This window comes from Cyprinodon tularosa, unplaced genomic scaffold (genome assembly GCF_016077235.1).
Source record: "Cyprinodon tularosa strain WSP-4 unplaced genomic scaffold, ASM1607723v1 ctg166, whole genome shotgun sequence".
Classification (NCBI taxonomy): Eukaryota; Metazoa; Chordata; class Actinopteri; order Cyprinodontiformes; family Cyprinodontidae; genus Cyprinodon; species Cyprinodon tularosa.
Genome location: NW_024038493.1, coordinates 1,077,052 through 1,101,642, shown reverse-complemented (window position 1 = coordinate 1,101,642; position 24,591 = coordinate 1,077,052). Strand labels below are relative to the sequence as shown.

General features: G+C 37.8%; 1 protein-coding gene across 1 annotated transcript in view; it reads left to right on the top strand.

Moving 5' to 3' along the window:
• The first annotated feature begins 1,309 nt into the window (after window positions 1-1,309).
• The window catches only part of LOC119780786 (sodium/potassium-transporting ATPase subunit alpha-1), a 33,194-nt gene continuing 9,912 nt past the window's right edge, over window positions 1,310-24,591 (top strand). Inside the window, exons 1-3 of the mRNA XM_038280934.1 lie at window positions 1,310-1,536; window positions 20,877-20,990; window positions 21,342-21,401. Coding sequence (XP_038136862.1) covers window positions 1,525-1,536; window positions 20,877-20,990; window positions 21,342-21,401 — 186 coding nt within the window. The 5' untranslated portion in view covers window positions 1,310-1,524. The remainder of the gene's footprint in view (window positions 1,537-20,876; window positions 20,991-21,341; window positions 21,402-24,591) is intronic.

The window sequence follows — 24,591 nt, the reverse complement described above, 5'->3', positions numbered from 1 at the left end:
AAATGTCTCCGGACCTTTACTGGTTATTGATTTTCTTTTTTCGGACCCTGCAGATTTTTAATTCGTTATCCATATTCTAAGGCTTTTAACAAGGCTTGCATTAGGGCTCATTGAACAGCAAATATGCCATTTTGAGCCCAACCAATGTTACACACCCTATTCAGGGACCTTAAGGACCAGCACCAAATACCCTTTTGAATCATTCTATGACCCCTCTAAGTTACTCTAAAAAAATAAAGAAAAGTTACATGACTTTACATTAAACACAGAAAAAAAAAAATCTGCTTTCAATAAATTGAAATTAACAAAGTAATTATAAAAATTATTTAAAAAAATGAAAACTGTTACAGTGATTTTGACATACATATGGATATATATTAATAAACGAAACAAGTAAACAAGACTTATGCGAGCAACTTGTGCGCCTGTTGGCAGGTGTTTTCTTTCTTCATCAAGGTATTTTCAGTTGTCTGGAACAGTTTGTTTTTTTAAATTATATCTTTAAACAGAAAATCAAAATCAAAATTTTATTTTACTAAATTATTTTCTTTAGCATTACTTTTTTTTTTAAGTTTTGTGTTCTTTGAATTACTAGTTTAATCGTTTTCTTCAATGGGAGGGTATGTAAACATTCAAGCACAACTGTATGTCAAAGAGTCATTTCTAGACTGTATTTTTATGGGTTTTTTTCTATTTATAAAAGGCGTTCTTTGCTTGAACAATATTGGAACTAAATTCACTCCATATATACCAAACTTGCTTTAGTAGTTTACTCAGATGCACGGCTAATCAGGTTTTTAAAAAGTGTGTTTTTAAAAAAAATTAACCAAGTAATAATACAGATTTTATTTAACTAATATGAACATCACAATGGAGAAACCGGATGCAGTGCTTAAGTGTGTTAGCACGTATGCTAATACTGAAAATTAGTCTTATTTGTCATTTTGTTAACACAAGTGTAAAACAAAAATAAATTTAGAACAGCTCTCTGGACAATTTAATTTTTTCAAGTGCAGCCTTGAAAAATAGTAAAAAATTCTAAATTTTTTTTTTTTTTTTTTTTTTAAGTATGAGAAATATTGAAAGTAAATTCCCTTCACTTGGGTGATTTTTTTGCACTAAAACCTGTAGTAGTATAATGTGTCACGTGTGCCATGCGTTGAATGCTTAAAAAGATACGAAAAAAAAAAAGAAAAAATGGCGCAAGCCCGGCCTCTCTCCGTGGGGGTTACCATGGCAAATGCTGTCGACGTCATAATGGAAGGAACGCCGACTATAAGAGGTTCTGCTGCGGCGGTTCGCGAGCCTGTATGTGTGCTGAGAAGGAGAGACACGTGCTGAAGATTAAAATAAAACAAAAAAATAAGAAAAATACCGAATAAAAAAACAAACGAGCCCCACGCAGGAGTAACATAAAATTTTATTTTCATAGATTTTTTTTTATTATTGTATATATATATATTTTTTTAAGGCGGAGTATTGTTTAATTCTACTTGAAAAGAGGAAGAATAAATCTTCGCAGCCATGGGAAGAGGGGTGAGTATTATTTCCTTTTCAAATGGCGTGACCCAAGAAAAAAAAAAAACGTTGGTTTTTAAACTTAAAAAAAAGAGAGAGAAAAACGATTCAAACAAGTATGTAATTCGCTGAAGGTGGAGAGCAACGTGTTGGAAGATAAGCCGCTATTTTTTGTCTCCAGATGCTTCCGTGTTTTCAGCCTCGGTGAACAGAGGAGATGCCTGCAGTAATGTGGAAGTTTTCTCCTTCAGATGAAGCAGAGATGCTCGGTGTCCGCTTACATAACGGCTGCCTGGGGCTGTCAAACTTAGCTGGACTCTTATTTTTTAAGTCTGACTAAAAGCTTTTCAAATAAAGGGGAGGAAAAACGGTGGAGGGAGGGAACTATTAGTGCTGCGGTGTTTTAAAAGTGTTAAAATAAAAAAAAATGATTAAAGAAATCTGTTGAAGCATATTTTTAAGTATTACTTTAGGAGGAATCGCTTTATTTTGAAATCAACTTCAGCTGGAGGCAGGATTTCTAAGAACATCACTGATTGGCTGCTTTAAAAAAACAAAACTAATGTTTAAATAAACAAAAATGACAGTTAAAGAGATGTAATGTTCTTTCTTTGAATGATTTATGTGGTTTTTCCCTGACTTGTAGTTTCCTTCACTTTTTTAGATTAGTTCACTTAGAATCCCATGCATAACATTTTTTTTTTTTTGTAAATGTTCCATAAAGTTGAATTTTCCAGAGAGAGGGAATGAAGCTGCTGGCCTGCAGCCCCGCCCCACAGCTCTGCAGAACAGAAATCTTTGTTAGAAATTCAGCCCTGGTGGAAAGGATGGGGTTCGGGTTCAGGAAAGGGCTTCATCTTGACTTTCTTGGCCGCTGCTGCTTTTTTTTTTCTTCCTCTCCCCTCTTCTCTGCTCCCATATGTGATAAAAGCCCTGCCTGCCCTGCCCCCATCCAACACCCACCCCCCTCTCTCCCCCTGCGCCTCCTTCTCTGCTCCCCCTCCTTTACATCTTCTGCTTCAACATGGATGAGGTGATGGTCCAGTTTAAGGAAAACTGATGAGACCTGCTGAGTTTATTGGGTGTAAAGGTATGAAAACGAGAAGCTCTGGGTGAAGAGCACCTCCCCTTCCCTCTATCTAACCCCCATCACCTCAAAATCTAGACCTCCATCTTATTACGAATTTAAAAAGGGGTTGTTTTACCTCATCTCTTTCTCAGCGCAAGTCGATTTATAAACAAAACAAAAAGGAAACGCTAAAGGAAGCTGGAATTGTGGGTAAAAATGGGAGATGTGAAGCATTGGAGTGAGGGGGGGGAGTTGAGGTACCAGTTGCCGCATTGCCAATGTTGAGAAACTTGAAAAGGGGAGCAAGACGCACCTTCTCTGCGCGTTGCGGATCAAAAGGCGTTGATTAAAGTTGGCTGTTTGGAGCAGAAGGAGCTGGACGTTCCTGTTAATCATTACTGTTTTTCTTCTGAGAAGGACATGGAGCTGAACGCTGATAAGATCGGGAACGCAGAGAAGAAATAAAGGGGCAGGGTGACACAAAAAACAGCCCTGAGGATGAGGGAACTGATGAGGCGTTTCCTGCAGAATAACTTGGGGAAAGAAACGATCGATCGTCCAAAAACACCCCAAAAAAACTACGATTTTAGATCGATGATCGATTTTTCGGATGTAGGGGTGTGCTATTATGTTTAAAAATGGGCTTCATCTTTACAACAGTTACATAAAAACTCTGATTTATACCACAAAACATCCCATATAACCACGTTTGTTCATGTTCTTCAAATGGTCCAACATTGAAAAGAAATAAACTGAAATAAGAAAAATATTAACTTTTTTAACTTATTGTAGTTTATTGTTTAGAAAATTAATCAAACTGATTTTGATCATTAATTTATCGGGATAACTGTTACAGGTCTGATAAATGCCCACCCCCTCGTTAAACGTGAAATCAATCTTATTTCCCTTCGTGAAGATCTGAAAATCGGGCCAATCCTCTGAACTAGAGCTGAACTGATGCAGGTTTATATTTAAGCCGATACCAATGATGTTGACGTCAAACCGGTATTTGCTGCCAATATTTTGGGCCGATCCTTGCTGCCGATTCCTTCCTACATTTGAATGATAAAAAAATTTAATAGATAAACTTGTTTTTTATTATGAAAACTGTTTTTCTGAAGAGGTTAAAGGTTATTGCTTGGCTGTTCTGAATCAGTTGGCAGAACTTGTGGAGCTAATGGAAACAGTTCGCAGAGGTTTTTGTTGGTGTTCGCCTGTTTAGTACTTTTGAAAAAAAGCAACTAAATAAAGGCTATGTTCACACTGCAGCCTGAAGTGACCCAAATCCGATTTTTTTGCCCATATGCGACCAGGATCTGATCTTTTCATGACAGTCTGAACAACACAGATCCGATTTTTTTCCAATCCGACCCAGGCCACTTGGATGTGTGGTCCTGAATCCGATACGAATCTGATATTTTCAAATGCGACCTGTGTCTGAACGGCCAGATCGGATTCATCCGACCTGAACGTCATTAATACCCGACAAAGGTCACTATTCTGCGTCTTGCTACGCAGAAGCGGCAAGAAAAAAAACTACCATGGCGGAAAATGATGCAGAGAGCTAGATGTGCGCCGCCACTACCATCCATGTTTACTTCCGTAAACACAGAGCACGCTGTCCTGTGACGTCATTGCGTCCTCTACTGCGCATGCGGGACGCTTGCGTTGTATGACTGCAGTTCGCATATATTTGGAAATATGAACGGCAACGCAAAAAAAAATTGGATTTAACAAAAAAATCGGAATTGACTATCAAGGCCTGCAGTGTGAACGTAGTCTAATTCTAGTTAGTTCTGAGGTTAAAGCAACTCTATTTCAGTTTCATGTCTGTTTTGTTGGCTAAGTACAACTTTGAGCTTAATGAGCTCTCAAGTATAGCGGCGCTGTGGATCACTGGCGGATCCGGCCATCTTAAACTACAAAAACACTTTTTTTTTGAGAAGAAAAATAGCTGAATATGTCAAATAAAGCTAATGTTAGGTGGAAGGTTTCAGCCATGCTTTAATTGGATTGATGGTTTTTGTTAATCTAGTGATGCCATTTTTACTTAGGTTGTTCTATATCAATGTCACAATTGGCTTCATGGGCGATATCTTTGAAATTGAAACTGCACTGGTTGCAGTTTTATAGCCAATCACCGATCTTTAAAAAGCCTTAACAGATACTGATCAATCTTATTCTATAGATGGGAACAAGAAATTAACAATACACCTAAAATGATTAAAAACTGGCTTTAATGCTTAAGATGATCCTTTGGGATAGAAATGGAATAGAATTATAAAAATTGAATAATATTCAAATACATAGGGGCAAAATTTTGACATAATTATACGAATGATTTCTCAGCAGATTTACAGACGCTAGTTCAATAAATCCCAAATAAATAACCTACATGTAACATATTAAGGTGGTATTGTTCTTTTAATGTGTAAATTATGGCTGAAACAATTAATGGGATTGATGGATTATTAAAATAATCAATAACTAATGTAATCAATTAATCGTTAACTGGAGTATAGAGACTCTAAAACGTGCCTTTAGCTGCCAGAGTAACCCACTTAGAGCAGGAATCATACAAAGATTGTGAACAAAAACAAAAGATTTTTCATTTAAGATCTCTCTATTTGCTCTATCCAGAAGTGGAAAACTTATAGTTTCACCTGGTTTAATTCTGTACAAAATCTTCTCTAAGGACCCTTAGGCTATCCGATTATTAATTGAAAAAAAGTAGATTAATTGATGAGCAAAAATAATCGTTAGTTGTAGCCCTAGTGTAAATAATCCTGAAAATGTGCAAAGAAAAGCCAAAATATGCAAAAAGCACTTGTCGTTTTATCCATAACGATGCAGGACTAGTAGGTATCCGGATACAGATTAGAAGTGTCGATATTTCTCAGTGAACTGATATTTTTGAAAAACGTCAAACTGAAAAGTTTAGAGCTTAAAAGCTAATTTTCAGCACTTTGCAGAGATTGATCATTTATCTCACATCCAGATATCTTCTGATTGCAAATCCCCAAATAAATAATAATAATAGAAAATAAAAATTGTGTTGATCCTCCAAATCTGAATTGGTTTAAAACTCTGCTTGCCTGTAGACCTCAGGTTTGGAAGATACATCTTTTTTGTGTTTTTACAGATTTAGATTTTAATTTAAGCCTGGAAGAAAACTGTTGTTTTTAAATGGTAGAGTTAACGGGAAGAAAAATAAAGAATCAACAGAACAAAACAGCATCAGAACAACAACATGTTCCAGATTAAAGCTCTTCAGCTGCTTGTTTTTTCTCCAGCGGGAACCAACTGAGGCTCTAATCTGAGCCAAAGGGGCACCGGACCGGGCCGGACCTTCACATCTATTAGTTTTCAGTCCGTTTCCCCCTTGTTCTCCGCCTCTCTCCAACACTTCCCCTTTCTGAAGGTTTTAACATTCTTTCCGCTCCGCAGTCATCGTGTATTAGTGGGATTTTGGTCGCACGCTGCCCCTCGTCTGTTTCAGAACACCGTGTACCATGTAACCCCCCCCTCCCCACCTTCATCTGCTGCTCCAGCTGCCACTTGTTGCATCTACAGAGATCATTCCTCTCATTTTTAGTTTTTCTCGACTCAGAGTAGAGTTCTTTTTTCTGTTTGTTTTGTAAAAGTTTTTCCACAAACTCGATGCCCAGTCAGAAAGTGGAACGTTTCCTTTCAGACTGTCAGAACCACGTGTTTCCTCTTCCTTGTCCTCTTCTGCTGAATGAAATGTTCAAGAATTTTCCATGACGAATCTGAAAGGTGACAAAGCGGGGCATCTAAAGCTGTGAGCGATCACTGGCAGCGTGACTAAGAAGAAACATCTGCCTTTTGATCAAACTATGATGTCTACATCAAAAATTCTAGGTTAAATGATAGTTTTAGATGTTCATGCCCAGTTTATTCCACATAAAAAAAGTTTTTCTTTCTGCATCTTGTTTTTTAAGTATATATATGTAAATATTTGCATTTCGTTTAGAGTAACTACCTTTTTTTATCTTCGAAATCCTCTCGGTAACCTTTAAATCCCCTTTTTTGCTTTCCAACATCCCCCTATCATACTCCATTGATTAGAAATAACTAAGGAATATGGAGTAAAATTTGCTCCATTATTGTTAAAAGCAAAAACAAAGTTTGTTGAATTGAAATGAGGAAACAGTGCAATATAAAAATAAAACTGAATTAAAAAAAAGTGTTAAAAGTAACTTTTTTGTTTTCTGAGATTGTATTTTATCAAAAGAAAATTCAAACGTATTTTTTCAAATCTTATTTCTTACTTAAAAAGAAAGAAATGTATTGCTAGCATCAAAGTAGAAATGAATAGAATATGAACTGTAAAACAGTTTTAAAATGTAAATCTTAATTTAAAAGATAAAAAATCTCCAAAAGAAAAAGGAAATATGGAAAAAATTACTTGAAAGCGTAAAATCTATGTAATCAGCAAAGTTACTTGAAAAACCTTCTTTTGACTAAAAACTATTTTAAAATGTCTTTGCTTACAACAATGATGGAATAAATTTACTCTACACACTGTGCAGCTCTGGAGTTGTTAGTCATTCATAGGACCGTCACGGCTAAAAATGATATAAAGAGTTAACTAATGTAGTAAAATAATAAATACCCATGTTGGAGCCTTTAGTGTTTGAAAAAATATTTGAATTTATATATTTATCTTGAAGATTTTACATCAAATAATATCCTACGGAAGAAAACATGTACATTCATTTTATCTTTTTACTTATTTTAAAAGCTAAACACGCAAATAAATGGATGGCTGTAAGAAGCGTTAACATATTTCCTTTGGCAAATATTGAACAAAAAAAAAAAAAAGTTTTATTAAAGAGGTGTTGTGATGATCAGCTGCTCCAGGGAGCTTGTTACTGGTATCTGTTGATATTTACTTTAAATCTAAACACCATTTCACAAAATATCTCGCAGATATAATGCTAAAGGCCAATTTATGCTTCTGACGCATAGCCTGTGCAACCGTCTGTGCGTGACCACGCCCCCCGCGCAGAGGTTCTGCAACTGTTGTCGTGCACCTAAAAAAAGAAATCCTGACTACATGTCGGACGGTCGCATACCCATGCAGACCTGAAACGGAAGCGCGCAGACAAAAAGAAGCTGTGATTGGTCCTTGATATGCCTTTCCGGCCGTCTCGAATCAGTGCCGGGGCGCGCCATTTTTAAAAACCGAGAAACGACTACAATGGACAACTATGACGAAACGTGAAACTCCATTAACAGAACCTGTTCCTCTTCAATGTCTGGCACAACAAACACTCCCTCCGGTGCCACCAAGGTTCTCGTGAACATCCGGCAAAGTTCTTGCGAGTTTCCTGCACTTTGGCAGGAAACTGCTGTGCGTCCCTAGAAATTCCGGACCGACGTTGCGGAAACATACCAGTAAAACTGGTTCGTGACCAGACCTAGGTGACAATTGATGTGTGCGGTTGCAGAAGTCTGTAGCCTTCCCCATGACTGGATTTGTCAAGAAAAAACCCAAAGGAATCGTACCTCTGGATGGACTCTACCTTCATACATCCGTTTTTTTTTTTTTTTTTTTAAGAACTTCTGGAACTGGTGGCTCAGAGTTAATACCGACCAATACTGTGTTTTTAATATCAGCCAAAAATATCTGCTGGACGATATTTTGCTCTATTTCTAGTTTGGGGTTTTCAATCCTCTAACCAATCCCAACTGTTTAGCTTTGGTTGACCAACAAATCAGCTGTTTGCTTTAGCTTTTTATTTATTTATGGGGAGGCGAGGTTACTGGTAAATACCTAGTGCAGCCAAAAAAGACGGAATCACGAAAGATTGGTTCAATTAATGTTTAAACAATTTCATAATATTTTTCAGTGTCTAAAGCATAATCAAGAAATCTGTCTTTAGCATCGATATTGAGCCAGATCAGTATTTTTGACTTCATTTTTATGATGTAGATAAAGAACCTTGATATAAACTGTCCGCTTTTCTTTTTTTAAGGTGTTTAGGATTGAGTAAACTGTTCAACCCACTTTGGGGAGTGACGTTTTTCACATCTTTGTAATCCAACTTCTTTGAGAACTTTCCAGAATGCAGTCAAACTCATGGATTTCCTTTTGTTCCCTTTAAGGGATGGGTGACGTGAGAAGAGTGCTAAAAAGTGAAAATGAACACACTCCTTCTTCCCGGTTTAGTCAGAGAAAAGATTTGATGGAGGAAGTGGGAGAATAATGGAGGTAGAGATGTGGGAACAGGGTTCAGTCCATTCACAGATTCCGAGAGGAAGGGGGAATAGTTGTTGGTGGTAACCGGGCAAAGTCCCAGGGTTTGGAGAAAGGAGGGGGGGTACAGTTCAATGAGCAGCTTGTTTTTCTGGCACCAGGAAGAACTGTGAGGTGCTTCATAAACATGAATGAGAATCAGGCGGGGTCTTTTCTTTTCAGATCCCCTTGCACCAATATAGGTTGTTCTTTCAGGCGAGGAAGAGCGATGACTGTGGTCCACGAATCGCAGAAGTTTCCCGACAAATCTGTAGTTTTTCTCAACTCACGTCACAATGAGAAGGATTTCAAACTGTAATCTCCACTCAGAGCGTCATCAAGCTCGTTCACATCGTGCGGCAGTTTGTTCATTGTTTGTTTTTTTTCACATCCTCCAAATCTCCCGAACGGCTGGAGGAAAATAAAACTTGTTGTTGGCTTTTGGGTGCTGGAGGTCTTAACAGTCACATGAAATGGTTTCAGAGTCTGTTGCTTGTGTTGAAGCTGCAAAACGGGTGGAAAGTAGAACAAAGAGCCATTGTTGGCTGTACAGTAGGCTTCACCAGTGCTGGTTATAAATAATCCAACGCACCATTAATGCCAAAAAGCATCCTTTTCTTTGCTTTTCAATTGTATTACTTTTTTATATCCCTGAATCTATTCAGTGCAGTTTATTTCTATAGCACCATTTCCCAACACATGTCACCTCAAGGCACTTTAGAGAGAGAGTTCAACCAGATCATACAGTCAGATCAGGTTAAACGTTTTCCATCTAAGGAAAACCAGCTGATTGCATCAACTAATTGACTCTGTAGCAATCCTTCACACCAAGCATGATTGTAGTGACAGTGGAGACAGAAGCAGATCGAAAATGAAGCAGAGATACAAAAGACAACCAGCTCCATAGGCGGCCCCGTCCAGGAAACACACAGCCAGGCAGAAGCTCTGAGCCAGCTCCCATGTCAGAGGATGAAGAGAGCACATAGTTAGCCACAGTAAGAGAAACAAGACTACATTGAAAAACAGGCCAAGCTCCAACAATTAAAAAAACAAAGGCCTTGATGGCAGCATCACAGCTGATATTTCTCTCCAGGATGATGTCGCAACCAAACGGGAACAGACCAGATTAATCTACTATAATGAGAAAAGGCAGAGAGAGCACTTACAAATACTGCAGAATGGGAGAATAGAGATAGGGACGCCTTTTCTTCGTTCTGTCTTCCAGCAGCCTAAGGCTATAGCAGCATTACTATAGAGATAGCTCAGGAGAAACTGAGCCACTGTAACTATAAGCTTTTTCAAAAAGTTTAAAGGCTGGTTTATGATCAGAAATCAGGCTGTCTGCATGTGTGTCGCAGTTAATGCAGATAACGCAAATCTGTGAAGATGGACCAGCTAAGAAGAGCGAGGTGCGCAAGGACGCTGGGACCCCGTGTCCTTCCGTTGTCGCACAAACTTGCCCCTTGCGTTTTTCCACTTCCTCACTGCCTCAGCCGTATCTAGACCGGCAACTAGTTTGTGATTGTCCCTCTTGCGTTGTGGCGTGGAATAACATAGTGCAGACCACGCTTCAAAATAAATCGAAAATACCTGCGACAAGCTCACTACAACACACTGCGGCAGGAGTACAACCAGCCGCCCATGAGGTGTCTGCCTCATGGACTGGTTGGTTCCACAGGACAGGATTCTGATAACTAAAAGATCTGCCTCCCATTCTACTTTTAGCAACCACTAGCAAACCTGCAGATTGAGAGTAAAGTGCCCAATCAGATAGAGATTGGTTATTTAAGGCTTTTGTAGAGACCATATCTAGACCTCAACGTTGTAACTTCCCACAGATGATTCCAACACAAACTACTCTCACACCAGGGAGGAGCGCAGTAAAAAAATATTACTAATCATCTCAATGGACTTTATCCCCATGCGGTGGTCATTAAATAAGGTGACACTTTTGCTTTAAATGGATCTTAAGGTTTGGTGCTGAAAGGAATCTATAGAAGTACATATGAGTCAGAAATATTTGGTGCTCAAGCAGCAAAGATCCATTTGTGCTTTCTGTGTTTAATGTAAGGATGCAGTTAATGGATTTTGAATTGATTGTTAGTCGATTGATCTTGTCAAGCAATTAAGGATTAATGGCTAAGCTGTCACTTTTAAAATGTTTTTGCTTGTATCAAAAGGCTCTATTCTTTATTAGTAGGGCCCAAGTGTTACGTTTTTTCCCCCCATATGCCGATTTAAAAAAATAATAAGTCAATATATTTAAACAATTTAGTGTTTCAGCAGTATTAAATACTGATTTAACAAACAAATGTTCTTGCACATTTTAAGGCATATTTATAAAATATTAAAAAGCAGAAAGCTATTGGGTAATTGGCTATTTCCAATATACAGAGGTGTAAAACTATCATTAACAGATGCTCTATGTTGCTCTGACATGTTGACAGAGAACATGTTGCTTTGTTTCAATGAAATGGACGCTACCCGTGATTTAGCTTTCCGTTTTTTTGTGAAATACAACAATGTGGGAGAGACGTTATGCAACTAACAGCACTGTGGAACAGGTTGTGAGAGGAAGACTAAAGCTAAACTCCATTAAATGCATTTAATCCCAATTTTTCCCAATATACCTTGCTTGCTGCTAGCATGTCTTCTAGCATGTTAAAGCAGTTCCAAAGTACTTTTAGCTTTGGTCGAGTTTGGCTCCCCCAGTGGACAAAAGCTGTATTGTTTTTCCTGAATAACAGAGTGGAAAAGTCCTGGTCGCCTGCAGCTGCATTGAACTACATTTCTGTTTTCAGTGCTTGTTAAAGATGAATAATGATGAGCTAATTTATCTGATGATATTGAAACAATATCACAAGATGTTGAAAATAAGAAACTTTTAACTTTTTTTTTTGTTTTACTTTTTTTTTTTTAAATATTTTGTACTATTCCTGCAAGGTTGAAAAGTTAGTGTTGATTTAATTGCTTATTATCAGTTAATTAGATGAAAGAAATTTGAATCCAGTAATCTATTAACCAGCGATTTTTTTTTGTTTACTCCCTAAAGATAAAATATTAGAATAACTGCAGGACGACCACATAAATGCTACAAATACAAGTGTACAAAACGGCCAACATATTTTTGGCCACAATGTTCTTCCATAAATTCAGCACTGAAATACACTATATTGCCAAAAGTATTTGCTCACCTGCCTTGACTCACATATGAGCTTAAGTGACATCCCGTTCCTAATCCATAGGGTTCAATATGACGTCGGTCCACCCTTTGCAGCTAGAACAGCTTCAACTCTTCTGGGAAGGCTGTCCACAAGGTTTAGGAGTGTGTTTATGGGAATTTTTGACCATTCTTCCAGAAGCGCATTTGTGAGGTCGCACACTGATGTTGGACGAGAAGGCCTGGCTCTCAGTCTCCGCTCTAATTCATCCCAAAGGTGTTCTATCGGGTTGAGGTCAGGACTCTGTGCAGGCCAGTCAAGTTCATCCACACCAGACTCTGTCATCCATGTCTTTATGGACCTTGCTTTGTGCACTGGCGCACAGTCATGTTGGAAGAGGAAGGGGCCAGCTCCAAACTGTTCCCACAAAGTTGGGAGCATGGAATTGTCCAAAATGTCTTGGTATGCTGAAGCATTCAGAGTTCCTTTCACTGGAACTAAGGGGCCAAGCCCAGCTCCTGAAAAACAACCCCACACCATAATCCCCCCTCCACCAAACTTTACACTTGGCACAATGCAGTCAGACAAGTACCGTTCTCCTGGCAACCGCCAAACCCAGACCCGTCCATCAGATTGCCAGATGGAGAAGCGCGATTCGTCACTCCAGAGAACGCGTCTCCACTGCTCTAGAGTCCAGTGGCGGCGTGCTTTACACCACCGCATCCGACGCTTTGCATTGCACTTGGTGATGTATGGCTTGGATGCAGCTGCTCGACCATGGAAACCCATTCCATGAAGCTCTCTGCGCACTGTTCTTGAGCTAATCTGAAGGCCACATGAAGTTTGGAGGTCTGTAGTGATTGACTCTGCAGAAAGTTGGCGACCTCTTCGCACTATGCGCGTCAGCATCCGCTGACCCCGCTCCGTCAGTTTACGTGGCCTACCACTTCGTGGCTGAGTTGCTGTCGTACCCAAACACTTCCATTTTCTTATAATACAGCTGACAGTTGACTGTGGAATATTTAGGAGCGAGGAAATTTAACGACTGGATTTGTTGCACAGGTGGCATCCTATCACAGTTCCACGCTGGAATTCACTGAGCTCCTGAGAGCGACCCATTCTTTCACAAATGTTTGTAAAAACGGTCTGCATGCCTAGGTGCTTGAATTTATACACCTGTGGCCATGGAAGTGATTGGAACACCTGATTCCAATAATTTGGATGGGTGAGCAAATACTTTTGGCAATATAGTGTATGTCCCGTTAGTAAGAGCATTCCGGATAGTAGGGTTGTCACGATACTAAACTTTTCAACTCGATACCGATACTAAGGAAAATATTCGATACTCGATACCATTTTCGATACCACAAGGATAAAAACAAAGACTCCAAAATTCAACAGAAATATTTTCATTAATAAATAAAATACAATAAATAAATACAATAAAGGTTGTATGCTGTGCATAATATTAAGCAAGCTTGATAAAAAACTTATAAAATTCAAATTAAGTGTTCCTTCCTTGGCTATGCTTTGCACACATAACAATGACACTAGCCAAACCAGTTAAGAAACAAAAATAATTCTCAGCAGCTGCACCTGTTACAAAAAAAAAAGTCTGAAACTGAAAAGAGCACAGAATTATTCAATCACACAGTGTTCTGAAAGTGCATTGTCCTCTATTCTGCACTTTAGATGAATGACTGCTTAGGTGCCACTGGTGACGGCACTGTATCGATACTTTTAAAAACGAGTATTGTATCCGGATACAACATTTCAGTATCGATACTTTTTTGAGTTTCGATACTTTTGACAACCCTACCGGATAGTATAAGGATGGTATTCAGTTAGCATTAGCATTAGCATATGGACTTGTAGGATTCTGTTTTTGCTTTAGGGTTAATTGGGAATGTCGGAGTTTACAGAAATCTGTTCAAAATATTAGTTTTTATTTTGCATTTGAGAGCTTCTTGTTTTTTTGTTTTTTATACCGGGATTTTTGTAATCAAAAAGCGACATGAGTGGATCGTTTACTTATAGAAGACGTTTATGTTTATAATTAACCCCCTGCCTTCGATTTCTGACTTAAATCTCTGAATTATTCTTGTAATATTCCTACTTTATTTAAGTTTTTTTTAATGGTCTTAATCCTCTTTTTTTTGTCAGCTTTGAGAACATTTGTGGCCATTATTTATTTAGAAAATTTCTTTTAATACTTTAAAATAGCCAGAAAAGACGCTTCTCTATAATCTGGCTCTGGAGAAATTTGAAATTGAGTTAAAAAATATGTCGTTTATCTTTTACTAAAACCATATATATAGTTTTGAATCCTGAACTTTATTCCTCATAAAAGACAGACAGTCCTTTAATAGACAGTGATCAAACGATGCTGCAGATGTAGATGAGTTTATCCATTCAACATGGGACTTATTCCCTCCAAGCCTGGTGGCCCCAGGGGCCCCTAGGGGCCTATAGCCAAAGATCAAGCCACAGTGAACTAGGCTGAGTGTTTTCCCAGCTTAGCCTGCTGGTGGGGGGTTGGGGGTGAGCAACAATAACATGTGCTTGGATCACTTGTTGCGCTCTGGGAAACTTTGGTCAGCTGAAGCCGTAGAAAAACAATATTAGTTAGCATTTTTCCATGACTGGGGCCGCCTACAGGATGTCCATGTTTGGTCGTTTGGGGTCCGTCTTTTCGTAGAAAAACAAAAGAGGAAGCCACGGGGATGCCAGAGGCCACCGTAGTTCTGCATTAGAGTCATTAGCAGTCAGTGGCCTCGGTGCTTCTGTCAGACCAGCATACCCATAGTCAACAACCTGTTTATCCCTTTAGTTTTGTACGAAAATATACCCTTTAAACTACCTCAACGAGCGTGTATTTCTTTTGTCATGTATTAAAAAAAAATTTTTATTACTTACTTTTTGGTATTTTATGAAGCGTATGGATATCTGACCTTAAATTTTTTTTTTTGGTACATGACTAAAGGGATGCACGCTTGTTGAAGTAGTTTAAAGTGTATTTTTTTGTACAAAACTAAACAGATAAACGCAAATCTGATGTTTTGCGCATGCGTATTGACTATGGGTATGTTGGTCTGATGGGGTATGCTCATCTTATGCTCATCTTATGCTCATCTCTCCTATCACACTCGCACCTCAGCTCTATGGAAAATGTTGAATTATTGATGAGCTGTAACTGCTGATCGATATTTATCTGCTGCTGTCCTCGCCTCTTACCGACGCAGCGATTCCTTAGCTTCACTCAACCTGTGAAGTAGGGCTGCAACTAACGAGTATTTTGCTAACCGATTGATCTGCCGATTAATTTTCTGATTAATAATGGGAGAGCCAAAGCTTCCTTAAAGAAGACTTTTGATTAAATTAAACCAGCTGAAACTCAAACTTTTCCACTTGAGGAGTTCTGGATTGAAAATATTGACACTTTTTTTTTTTTAATCTTTTTTTCCTACAATCTTTGTATAATTTCTGCTCTAGGCGGGTTGCTCTGTCAGCTAAAGGGATGGTTGAGAGTCTCTATACATTTATTATTTCAACAACCGATTTAATCTTATTAAATGTTTCAGCCTTAAGGTGAAGGAGTTCCTGCTGTTGGTAAAACCAGCAAATGTGCTTATTGTTTCTTTCTTTGTTTCTTTCTTTGTTTCTTTCTTTGTTTCTTTCTTTGTTTCTTTCTTTGTTTGTTTGTTTGTTTCTTTGTTTGTTTGTTTCTTTCTTTGTTTGTTTGTTTCTTTATTTTTTTTTTCTTTGTTTATTTGTTTGTTTCTTTCTTTGTTTGTTTGTTTCTTTGTTTGTTTCTTTCTTTGTTTCTTTCTTTCTTTATTTGTTTCTTTGTTTATTTGTTTCTTTGTTTATTTGTTTGTTTGTTTCTTTCTTTCTTTCTTTGTTTGTTTGTTTCTTTATTTGTTTGTTTCTTTGTTTATTTGTTTGTTTCTTTCTTTGTTTCTTTCTTTCTTTATTTGTTTCTTTGTTTGTTTCTTTGTTTAATTGTTTGTTTCTTTGTTTCTTTGTTAGCTTCCTTCCTTCCTTCCTTCCTTCCTTCCTTCCTTCCTTCCTTCCTTCCTTCCTTCCTTCCTTCCTTCCTTCCTTCCTTCCTTCCTTCCTTCCTTCCTTCCTTCCTTCCTCAGACTTAACTAGGGTCAAAAAGTTGCCTAGTTGTGATTATGTGTACAAAAGAAGCAAGAAACAGGCAAGCTGCATCATTTCCTGAATCACTGAAGATTAAAATTGAGAACCATCCTTAAAAAAGGTGAATCTTTTTAAAACAAAGGAGCAAAAACAGTCTGGAATGATAATGTTTTTCTCTTTTCAATAAATAGAAATTAAATAAAATGAGCAATTTCATTGCCACGAATACATTAGTCTGAACGTTCTCCTCGTTCTCCTCGCTTTTTAAAAAATTTGCTCTGGGCCACACCTTCAACATGCGTCTGATAAACAAGCAAACTTGGGTGTTTTAGAAAGAACAGCGCGCTCATTCACAGCTATCTGATCAAACAGTCGAGCCGGGGGGCAGGGGTGTTTGTATCAGCATTGCTGTCAATGACGCATTGGACTTTAAATGTTTAATGTATTAATATTTAAAAACCATAAACGCAGCAAAGCCTTTCAAAGGAGTGAGCCCTATGCAGAGGCGGACCAACAGAAAGGCTAAACTCAACCGGAAAATGAAGGATGGAAGCAAATACACGACTGTTTCTTTGATCTGCAGCAGTTAACTAAACTCTCTTTACCAAATTCTGACGTCTATTACTGTATAAAACTGAATGTCATATCAGTATCTCAATGATGCCTACTATAAGGTTACATTTAAATTTACTGACTCATAAGGGGGATAAGATCATGATAAAAACCTTAACAACATGATGTTTGTATTCATTTCTGATCTGATTTAGTCGTATTCACTGCTTTTTTTAAATTTAGTTGTGGAAACTTGCAGAACACTTTGTTCTAAATGTCCCACATTTGGATCCTATTTTACCTTTTGGTTTGATCTTTTTGGTTTCTTCAGCTTCATCACCATAATTGCAGAAAAAATAAAAATAAAAATGCCCAAAATAAAGTCCAGTCCATAATTTTATCTTTTATTTGGAGTGAATTTTGTTCCATTATCTTGCAGGAAAAGAAATGAAAGTTGGAGAAGAAAAGGCAATCCAGAAAATACATTTTGAAAAACTTTTTGATCAAAAAATAAATAAGGATGGTAATAACTTTGCAGGTTTCCCCTCAAAATTGAAAAGTATTGCAGTTGGTAAAACTCAATCTGAAAAAGAAATAAATAAAAAAAAGATTTCAAAAGTTTTAAAGAATGAAAAAGAAAAAGTTTAAGAAACTTAAAAATGAGAAGAAAATTCAAGAAAAAACTAAAGTTTAAAAATTCTAAAATCTAGGGCTCCAACTGATTATAATTTTGCCTATTGATTAATCTGTCAATTGATTTTTTTTTTATTTTTATTAATTTATTAATAATCAGAGAAACAAAGGTTCATTAAAGAAGATTTTTTACAGAATTAAACCCGTGAAAACTAAAACTTTTCCACTTGTGGAGTTCTGGAAAGATATTCTGAGAGAGGAAAGTTTTTTTTTTTTTTTATCTTTAAAGCAAAATATTTATACATTTTGTTCACAATTGTGGTATAATTACTGAGCTAAGTGGGTTTCTCTGTCAGCTTAAGGCATGTTTTAGATTCTCTATACTCCAGTTAATGACTAATTGATTACTTAATGAGTTGATTATTTCAATAATCGATAAATCGCGATTAATTCAATTAATCCTTTCAGCCCTGATCAAGTCTAATAAGAACAACAAAGTTACTTAAAGCCTCAGAGTTTCTTTTTCAAAGTTTTATTTCTGAATTTAATTTTTGTTTTTTCACATTTCCATTTACAAAACATTTGCTTCTTTGCAGCAAGTAGAGAATAAAATCCACTCCTTAGTTTTCCAGGTCTGGTTTCCCATTTTAAGACGTAATATAACGAGGTTTAAAAACGTCTCCAGATTGTTCGGCTACTTAAACAGGATGAGATTTTTGGCCGACCATCTGCTGCCGTTTTAAAACCAACCATGAGCTCATTATAGTGGTCTTACTGTAGCCTGCGAGGGATCGGATAGGCTGGAGGTGTTAAGGCAAACACAATGAGCTAAATTATGCTTGATGGGGGGGGTTTCCTGTTCAGTAAGTGAGGAAACCTTTAGCAGCTAAAATGGCTGCTTAGTTTTAGTGTTTAAAGTTCAGCAGATAATTCTGAGGGGTTTCTTTTTTTTTCTGCTCCCTGACACACAGTCTCACAGCTGCCTGGCGGAAACTATCTGTTCCAGCCTTTGTTGCTCTGTTAGAGACTGCTGGTGATAAGAAAGAACGTCTGCAGAGTAGACAGCGGGAGATAGGGACAGGCGAGAGGCCCGCCGACCGCCACTTTGGGCCAGAGCTGATTGCCAGTGACGCAAACTAATCTAAAGTGTGTTTTTAGTACTAAAGGTTCACATTTTTTCATTTTTTAGTCTTTACAAAGACATTAAAGAATTTTTCATCTCGACTGGAATCGAAATTCGCAACAGGTCCAAATTTTATCACATTATGACACCTTTATTGGCCGATAGCTGCTTTGAAAGAAATGATTTAACTACAAACTTATAAATATAAATAAGTCATAAATTGTCTGGGTTTTGTCATTTTTGTTCACAATTAGTAGAAAATGTTGCAAAAACAGATGATTTTTTTTTTAAAAGGAGTCGGAAATTTTTAGGATGTAAAAAAAAGGGAAAAAAAGCTAAGAAAGGTTACAGGTTTAAATGTTTTCCTAAATATGTGCAACATTTACATCAAAAACATTGAACCCAGTTCAATTCTGTCAATATGATACATTTAAATTCAGTAGTTTTTAGGGATTCACGATATAATCGGCCCCCTATCGGTATTGGCCTTAAAACTGAATATCGGACATCGGCCACCCCACCAATATTTAACCCGATATTTAATCAGCTTCTGAGTTTCTAAAATCTAAAAAAAAAAAAAAAAAATACTACTTCTTCTTCTTCCTCAAAAACTTCTTTTTTACAGACTTAAAAACTTCTAGAGACGAGGGAAAAAATATTGATACATTACAATATCACAATATCTTCATATGCTGATATATTGCCATTTAAAAACACCATATCAATCTCTTTTACTAATGAAATATTGCTACATGTCATCGTTATGCTACGAAATCCCCCGAAAATTCACGAAATTTTGCCATATTTTTATATGTTGATATATTGACGTGGTATCGATCAATTTTAATGACAAAATCTCACAAGAATTTGCAAAATATCACGAGAGTTTGTAACAGAACGATGAAATTTCACAAGATTTTGAAAGTAAAATAGATCAATACCGCGTTTTTAAAAATCAATTTATCAGTATATATTATATAAAATATATATATATTTGAGTTTATTATTTTTCAAAGTGTCAGAAATGGATAACAAAACTGCTATTTTGAATGATTACTTATTTTTGTCCAGCTTTAACATCGGTATCGATATCGGTCATCGGCTACATGAGTTTTAAAATATCAGCATATCGGATATCGGCCAAAATCCCAATATCGTGCATCCCTAGTAGTTTTGTTATTTCAAGTGTGCAATATTGCAGCAATACCTCATCCAGAATATATGCAATAATATAGAGGCAAAAACCAGAAAAAGAATAGAAAGGTAGCAATATCTCTTTTACTGAGAGGAAAGAAACCGCGCTGGCATAGTTCCACTGAGGCAGGACCTTTTCTAGCTGGGAAATAGCAATAGACCTGTAAAATAAAGGTATATCTTAAAGATAAAGACGAGGGACGATGTTTCAATTTTGCGTTCTTTTAAATCCGATGGAATAGTTTTTATTTATATTTTTGGCATTCTTTAGATCTGGACCATATAAAGCAAAGGTCTTAAACAGGGGGTCCGCGACCCCTAGGGGGTCCACAGAGGTACTGCATGGGGGTTGACAAATTTTCTTTTTTTTTATTTTTTTTACTTTTTTTTTTATATATATATATATATATATATATATATATATATATTCCCCCCCTGCATTTTTTTCCACTAATTAAAATGTCTTTAAATACACATTAACATGAATTCAACATGAATTCTTCATCGTTTCATTCACAACACCTGTCCCATCAACGAGGAACACAAATCAGAAATACTTTAGTGACTATAGGACCAGTTTGATGTAACACAATTTCAAACGATATATAAATTTTGGGGGTCCCCGCTCCATCTCAACATCAGTTTGGGGGTCCTTGGCCTGGAAAACGTTGAAAACGCCTGATATTAAGTATAAATTAAATGAAAAGCTAAAAACTACCACAGTTATGATCCAAATACTGAAAAAAATTTTGTGTGGAAGGTGCAGACAAGTCTTTTTTTTAAATTTTTTCCATTGTCGTTCCACTGTCACAAGTAGAGAGAAATAAAATGAACTCTCTTGCATTTAACCCATCCTCTTGGGGAGCAGTTGGCCGCCATTGTGCGGCGCCCGGAGATAAGTGTGGGGTTAAGGGTCTTTGCTCAGGGACCCAGAGTGACAGTCCGTGGGAGTGGGACTTGAGCTCACAACCTAAGGATTCCAAACATAACTGGGCCACACTCCCCTTTTCTGGAGGCATTGCTCAGATTTTTCTATATAAATAATTACTTTCTGGAAAAGTAGCGTTCCTTCTATGTGGCAGCAAACAAACACGGGATCTCTGACCACCAGCTATAGGGCGACAGTGAGAAAGACGGGGTGTTTCTCTGTCAATCGTACAACACAGAGAAATCTCTCTATTTTATATCTTCATATTTAACCCTATTTTTCTTTCTTTTCAGGAAGGACGCGAGCAGTATGAGCTGGCTGCGACCTCGGAGCAGTGCAGCAAGAAGAAGGCAAAGGCGAAGAAGAAAGAAAAGGATATGGATGAACTGAAGAAGGAAGTGGACATGGTGAGGGTTTTTGTTTTTTTAATTCCCCTCGCCGCCTCAGGGGGCCTTCCTCTGATTGTTTAACGTCTCTCTGGGTTTGCTCCTCACATCCTCTCTACTTTCTCTTACAAATCTGACTGGAGAGAAAAGAAAGTTTCAAAGTGCTTCTTTTCCACGCATCACATCCTCTTAGTTTGCCGCTTGTTCCATTCGTCTCTTTCTGTCCTTTTAAAGCTCTAAATGTTATTATATGAGAGGTGCTTATGGGGGAACGAAAGGTCGGCGCACAACAGGCTGTAAATGTCACCGGCTTCGGCCATATTGGGTCCACACGTACGACCTGAACACTTTGTCTCTGTGCTCTCGTTGCAGGATGATCACAAGCTGAATCTGGACGAGCTCCAGCGCAAATATGCAACAGACCTCAACAATGTGAGTGAGAGCAATGAACATCACAGCTGCAGCGTCAGCATGGAAAAGTTGGAGCTGCGGCTTGTTGGATTGTTATTGTTACTGACATGGGAGGGAGGTTTAGCAGCTTGCTTTCTTTTTTAGTTTGACAGCTGAGATTCAAAGCATGTTTGTCTTTTTTTTTTCCTGAAAAAAGCAAAATGGGCTTTTTAATCTTAAGTTCTCAACGAAAATAAAACAAAATATTTAAACCAAGTGGAAATAAATAAAAAAAAGAGAAATGCAAAATATCTAAATAAATGCTTGTATTGTTTTCTGACTCAAAATGAGATTGCAAAAAAAAACAACAACAGTGTAGCTTTTTTAAACCTATAGATGTAATTTTTTGTTTTAGCTTGTTAAAATCAGTTTAAAAAGGTAACAGCAAACTCTTGTCTTGGTAAGTAATAGTTAAAGCAGATGAGCTCTAAACCTGTTTTAATGGCAAAAAGAAGCAAGCTTATACACTGAATCGCTGTAGAAGCTGAGCCCATAGCTATGTCTAGAAGAGAAACGGGGCTAAACTAAAAGAGATGAAGCTACTGTGAAAAGAAGAGAACAGAAAGTTTGGGGTTTTAATAAGAAATACTGCAGAATTGGAGAATAAAATAATTATGGAGGGGAAGTGGTCCCTATGTCCTCCATCAGTCTAAACCTATAGCAGCATATCTATAGAGATAGATCAGGGTACAGCTGAGCCGCTCTAACTCTAAGCTTTATCAAAAAGTAAAGTTTTAAGCCTACCTTTAAAAGTAGACAGGGTGGCTAAAACTGGTAGTTGGTTCCACAGGAGAGGAGCCTGATAACTCAAATATCTGTCTCCCATTCTCCTTTTACTTAAGACCTTAACTTTGGTTTGGTTTTAGAAGAACCATCTCTGGTGAAGAGAGATCTGAAAGCTGCTGCCATGTTTGTGTTGCTGTAAACTGCCAGTGAGTTATGGCAGTTTTGGGATAAATTATTTATGTGGGAGGAAGTGCAGCTGTAATGTTGTAATTAATGGTATTACGGAGGACTTTATCGAATTTTCCCCTCTCCACTTAAAAAAGAAAAGCCCATTTCTCCTGGTGTTCACTCTGATTAAAAGTTGCTGTTCTCATAGCTCATACAAGCTTATTGTGCCCAAACGTTTGCCCTAATGCCTAAATCCCTCAATCACTATATAGAGCGGGGACCATATAGTGAATTTTATAGTCAAATTACCGTTCAGACAGTTGCCTGCACCATCTTTGTTATTAGTCGCCACTGTCAGATAGCGGCAGCATTTGGTGACATTGGGCCGCCTTGACAGCAAATCCCATAATGCAGGGCGAGGACAGTTCTCCACGCACAGCATTTCTGGATACATCGGCCTCCTCTGAGGCCTTTCTTTTCTTCTTATACACTTTGTAGACACCTTTTCTCTTACGACCCTCTGCCATTTCAAAGAACCGCGATGAGAAAGGTGAGCTTCAATGACAGTCTGAAATTGGCCTCGTGAGACCATCCTGATCTAGCGAGCTTTCAAGGTTTCACTCGCAGATCAGTCTGGAGACTCTCCGTTAAAGAAAATTTGGAGCCGTTCACCAAACGAACGTCCAATCAGCGTTGGCTTTGAGGCGGGTTGAGGTGTGACGCAACGAGAAGCGCGACAGTTCAGTCTAAAGAACATGGCGGCTTCAGCTAACTAGCGTTAGCGTGGCTATCGAGCAAGTTTTATCGGAATTACAGAGTATTTCTTTACTGAAAGAAGAGCAAAACACTGCTCTGGAAGATGTTTTTGCTCTTCTCCCGACTGGTTTCGGCAAGAGCAGCAAGAGTAGCCTGGCTTGTGGTTGTGTTTTCGTCGTCGCTCTGTTAGTACGTCATATGCTTCGTTGATCTGATTGGTTTATTTGGCCCGTCTATCACCAACATAGACCAATCAGCTAACCAGTATTTTCGCCCCTTCCCAAAATTACTTCAACGGAAGGTTTCCAGATGGATATCTGGCGGAGCAAATCCATCTGGCGGAGTCAGGTTAGTCTGAAATAGGGCTGGCTAAATAAATCGATTTAATCAGTTCCTTTACATTTTTGCAAAATCGATGTCTAGGGAAAGAGATCGATTAGTTTTAAAGTGACGCGCGTGACGTTCACATTCAAATGAGCAGGAAAGATGCATTCAAGGTGACTTCTAGCCAGACGGCTGCAAATGTAGCCAATAGGTTGACTGAAGACCTTAATAAATGGGGGTGACCAGCGAAAACCCTGTAGTTGTTACAGACAGCACTGCAAATATGGTTTGGGCAGTGAAGATAATGCAGCTCACGTCTGCTTGCTTCACTTTTTCATTTTTCACAAACAAGTTTGCACTTTTGAGACACTTTTGTTCACATCTCAAGTTTCAACTGTCTGATTTACAAGTTTGCACTTTGTGTCTAATATGACGGGCAAAAAATAAAATACATGAGTATTTTGAAACACAGTTGAACCACTTTCATTATTGTAAAAACAGATTGAATCGAAATTAATCGATTTAGGACTGTATGAATCGAAATGAATCAATTTAGGACCGTATGAATCGAAATGAATCGATTTAGGACCGCATGAATCGAAATGAATTGATTTAGGACCGCATGAATCGAAATGAATCGATTTAGGACCGCATGAATCGAAATGAATCGATTTAGGACCATATGAATCGAAATGAATCGATTTAGGACCGTATGAATCGAAATGAATCGATTTAGGACCGTATGAATCGAAATGAATCGATTTAGGACCGTATGAATCGAAATCGAATCGATTTAGGACCGTATGAATCGAAATCGAATCGATTTAGGACCGCATGAATCGAAATCGAATCCATTTAGGACCGTATGAATCGAAATCGAATCCATTTAGGACCATATGAATCGAAATCGAATCCATTTAGGGCTTTGGTGAAAATACCCAGCTCACCACAGACATACATCTGAAAGTGCACATGCACAGAAAAAGATAGCTAATATCACCAGAATGATTGACAGTTAGGAGGACCACTTATTTAGATGATCCACCTGGAAATAAAAGACCGTCCTTTATACCTTTATCATAACTTTTATAGAAAAAGACTCAATAGATCTGCCCCTTTGATTTGAGCTCATCATTTACCAATGGAAAATCAAGGGTTTTCTTCCAAATCCAAACTTTAATATCAGTTTGGTGCATCT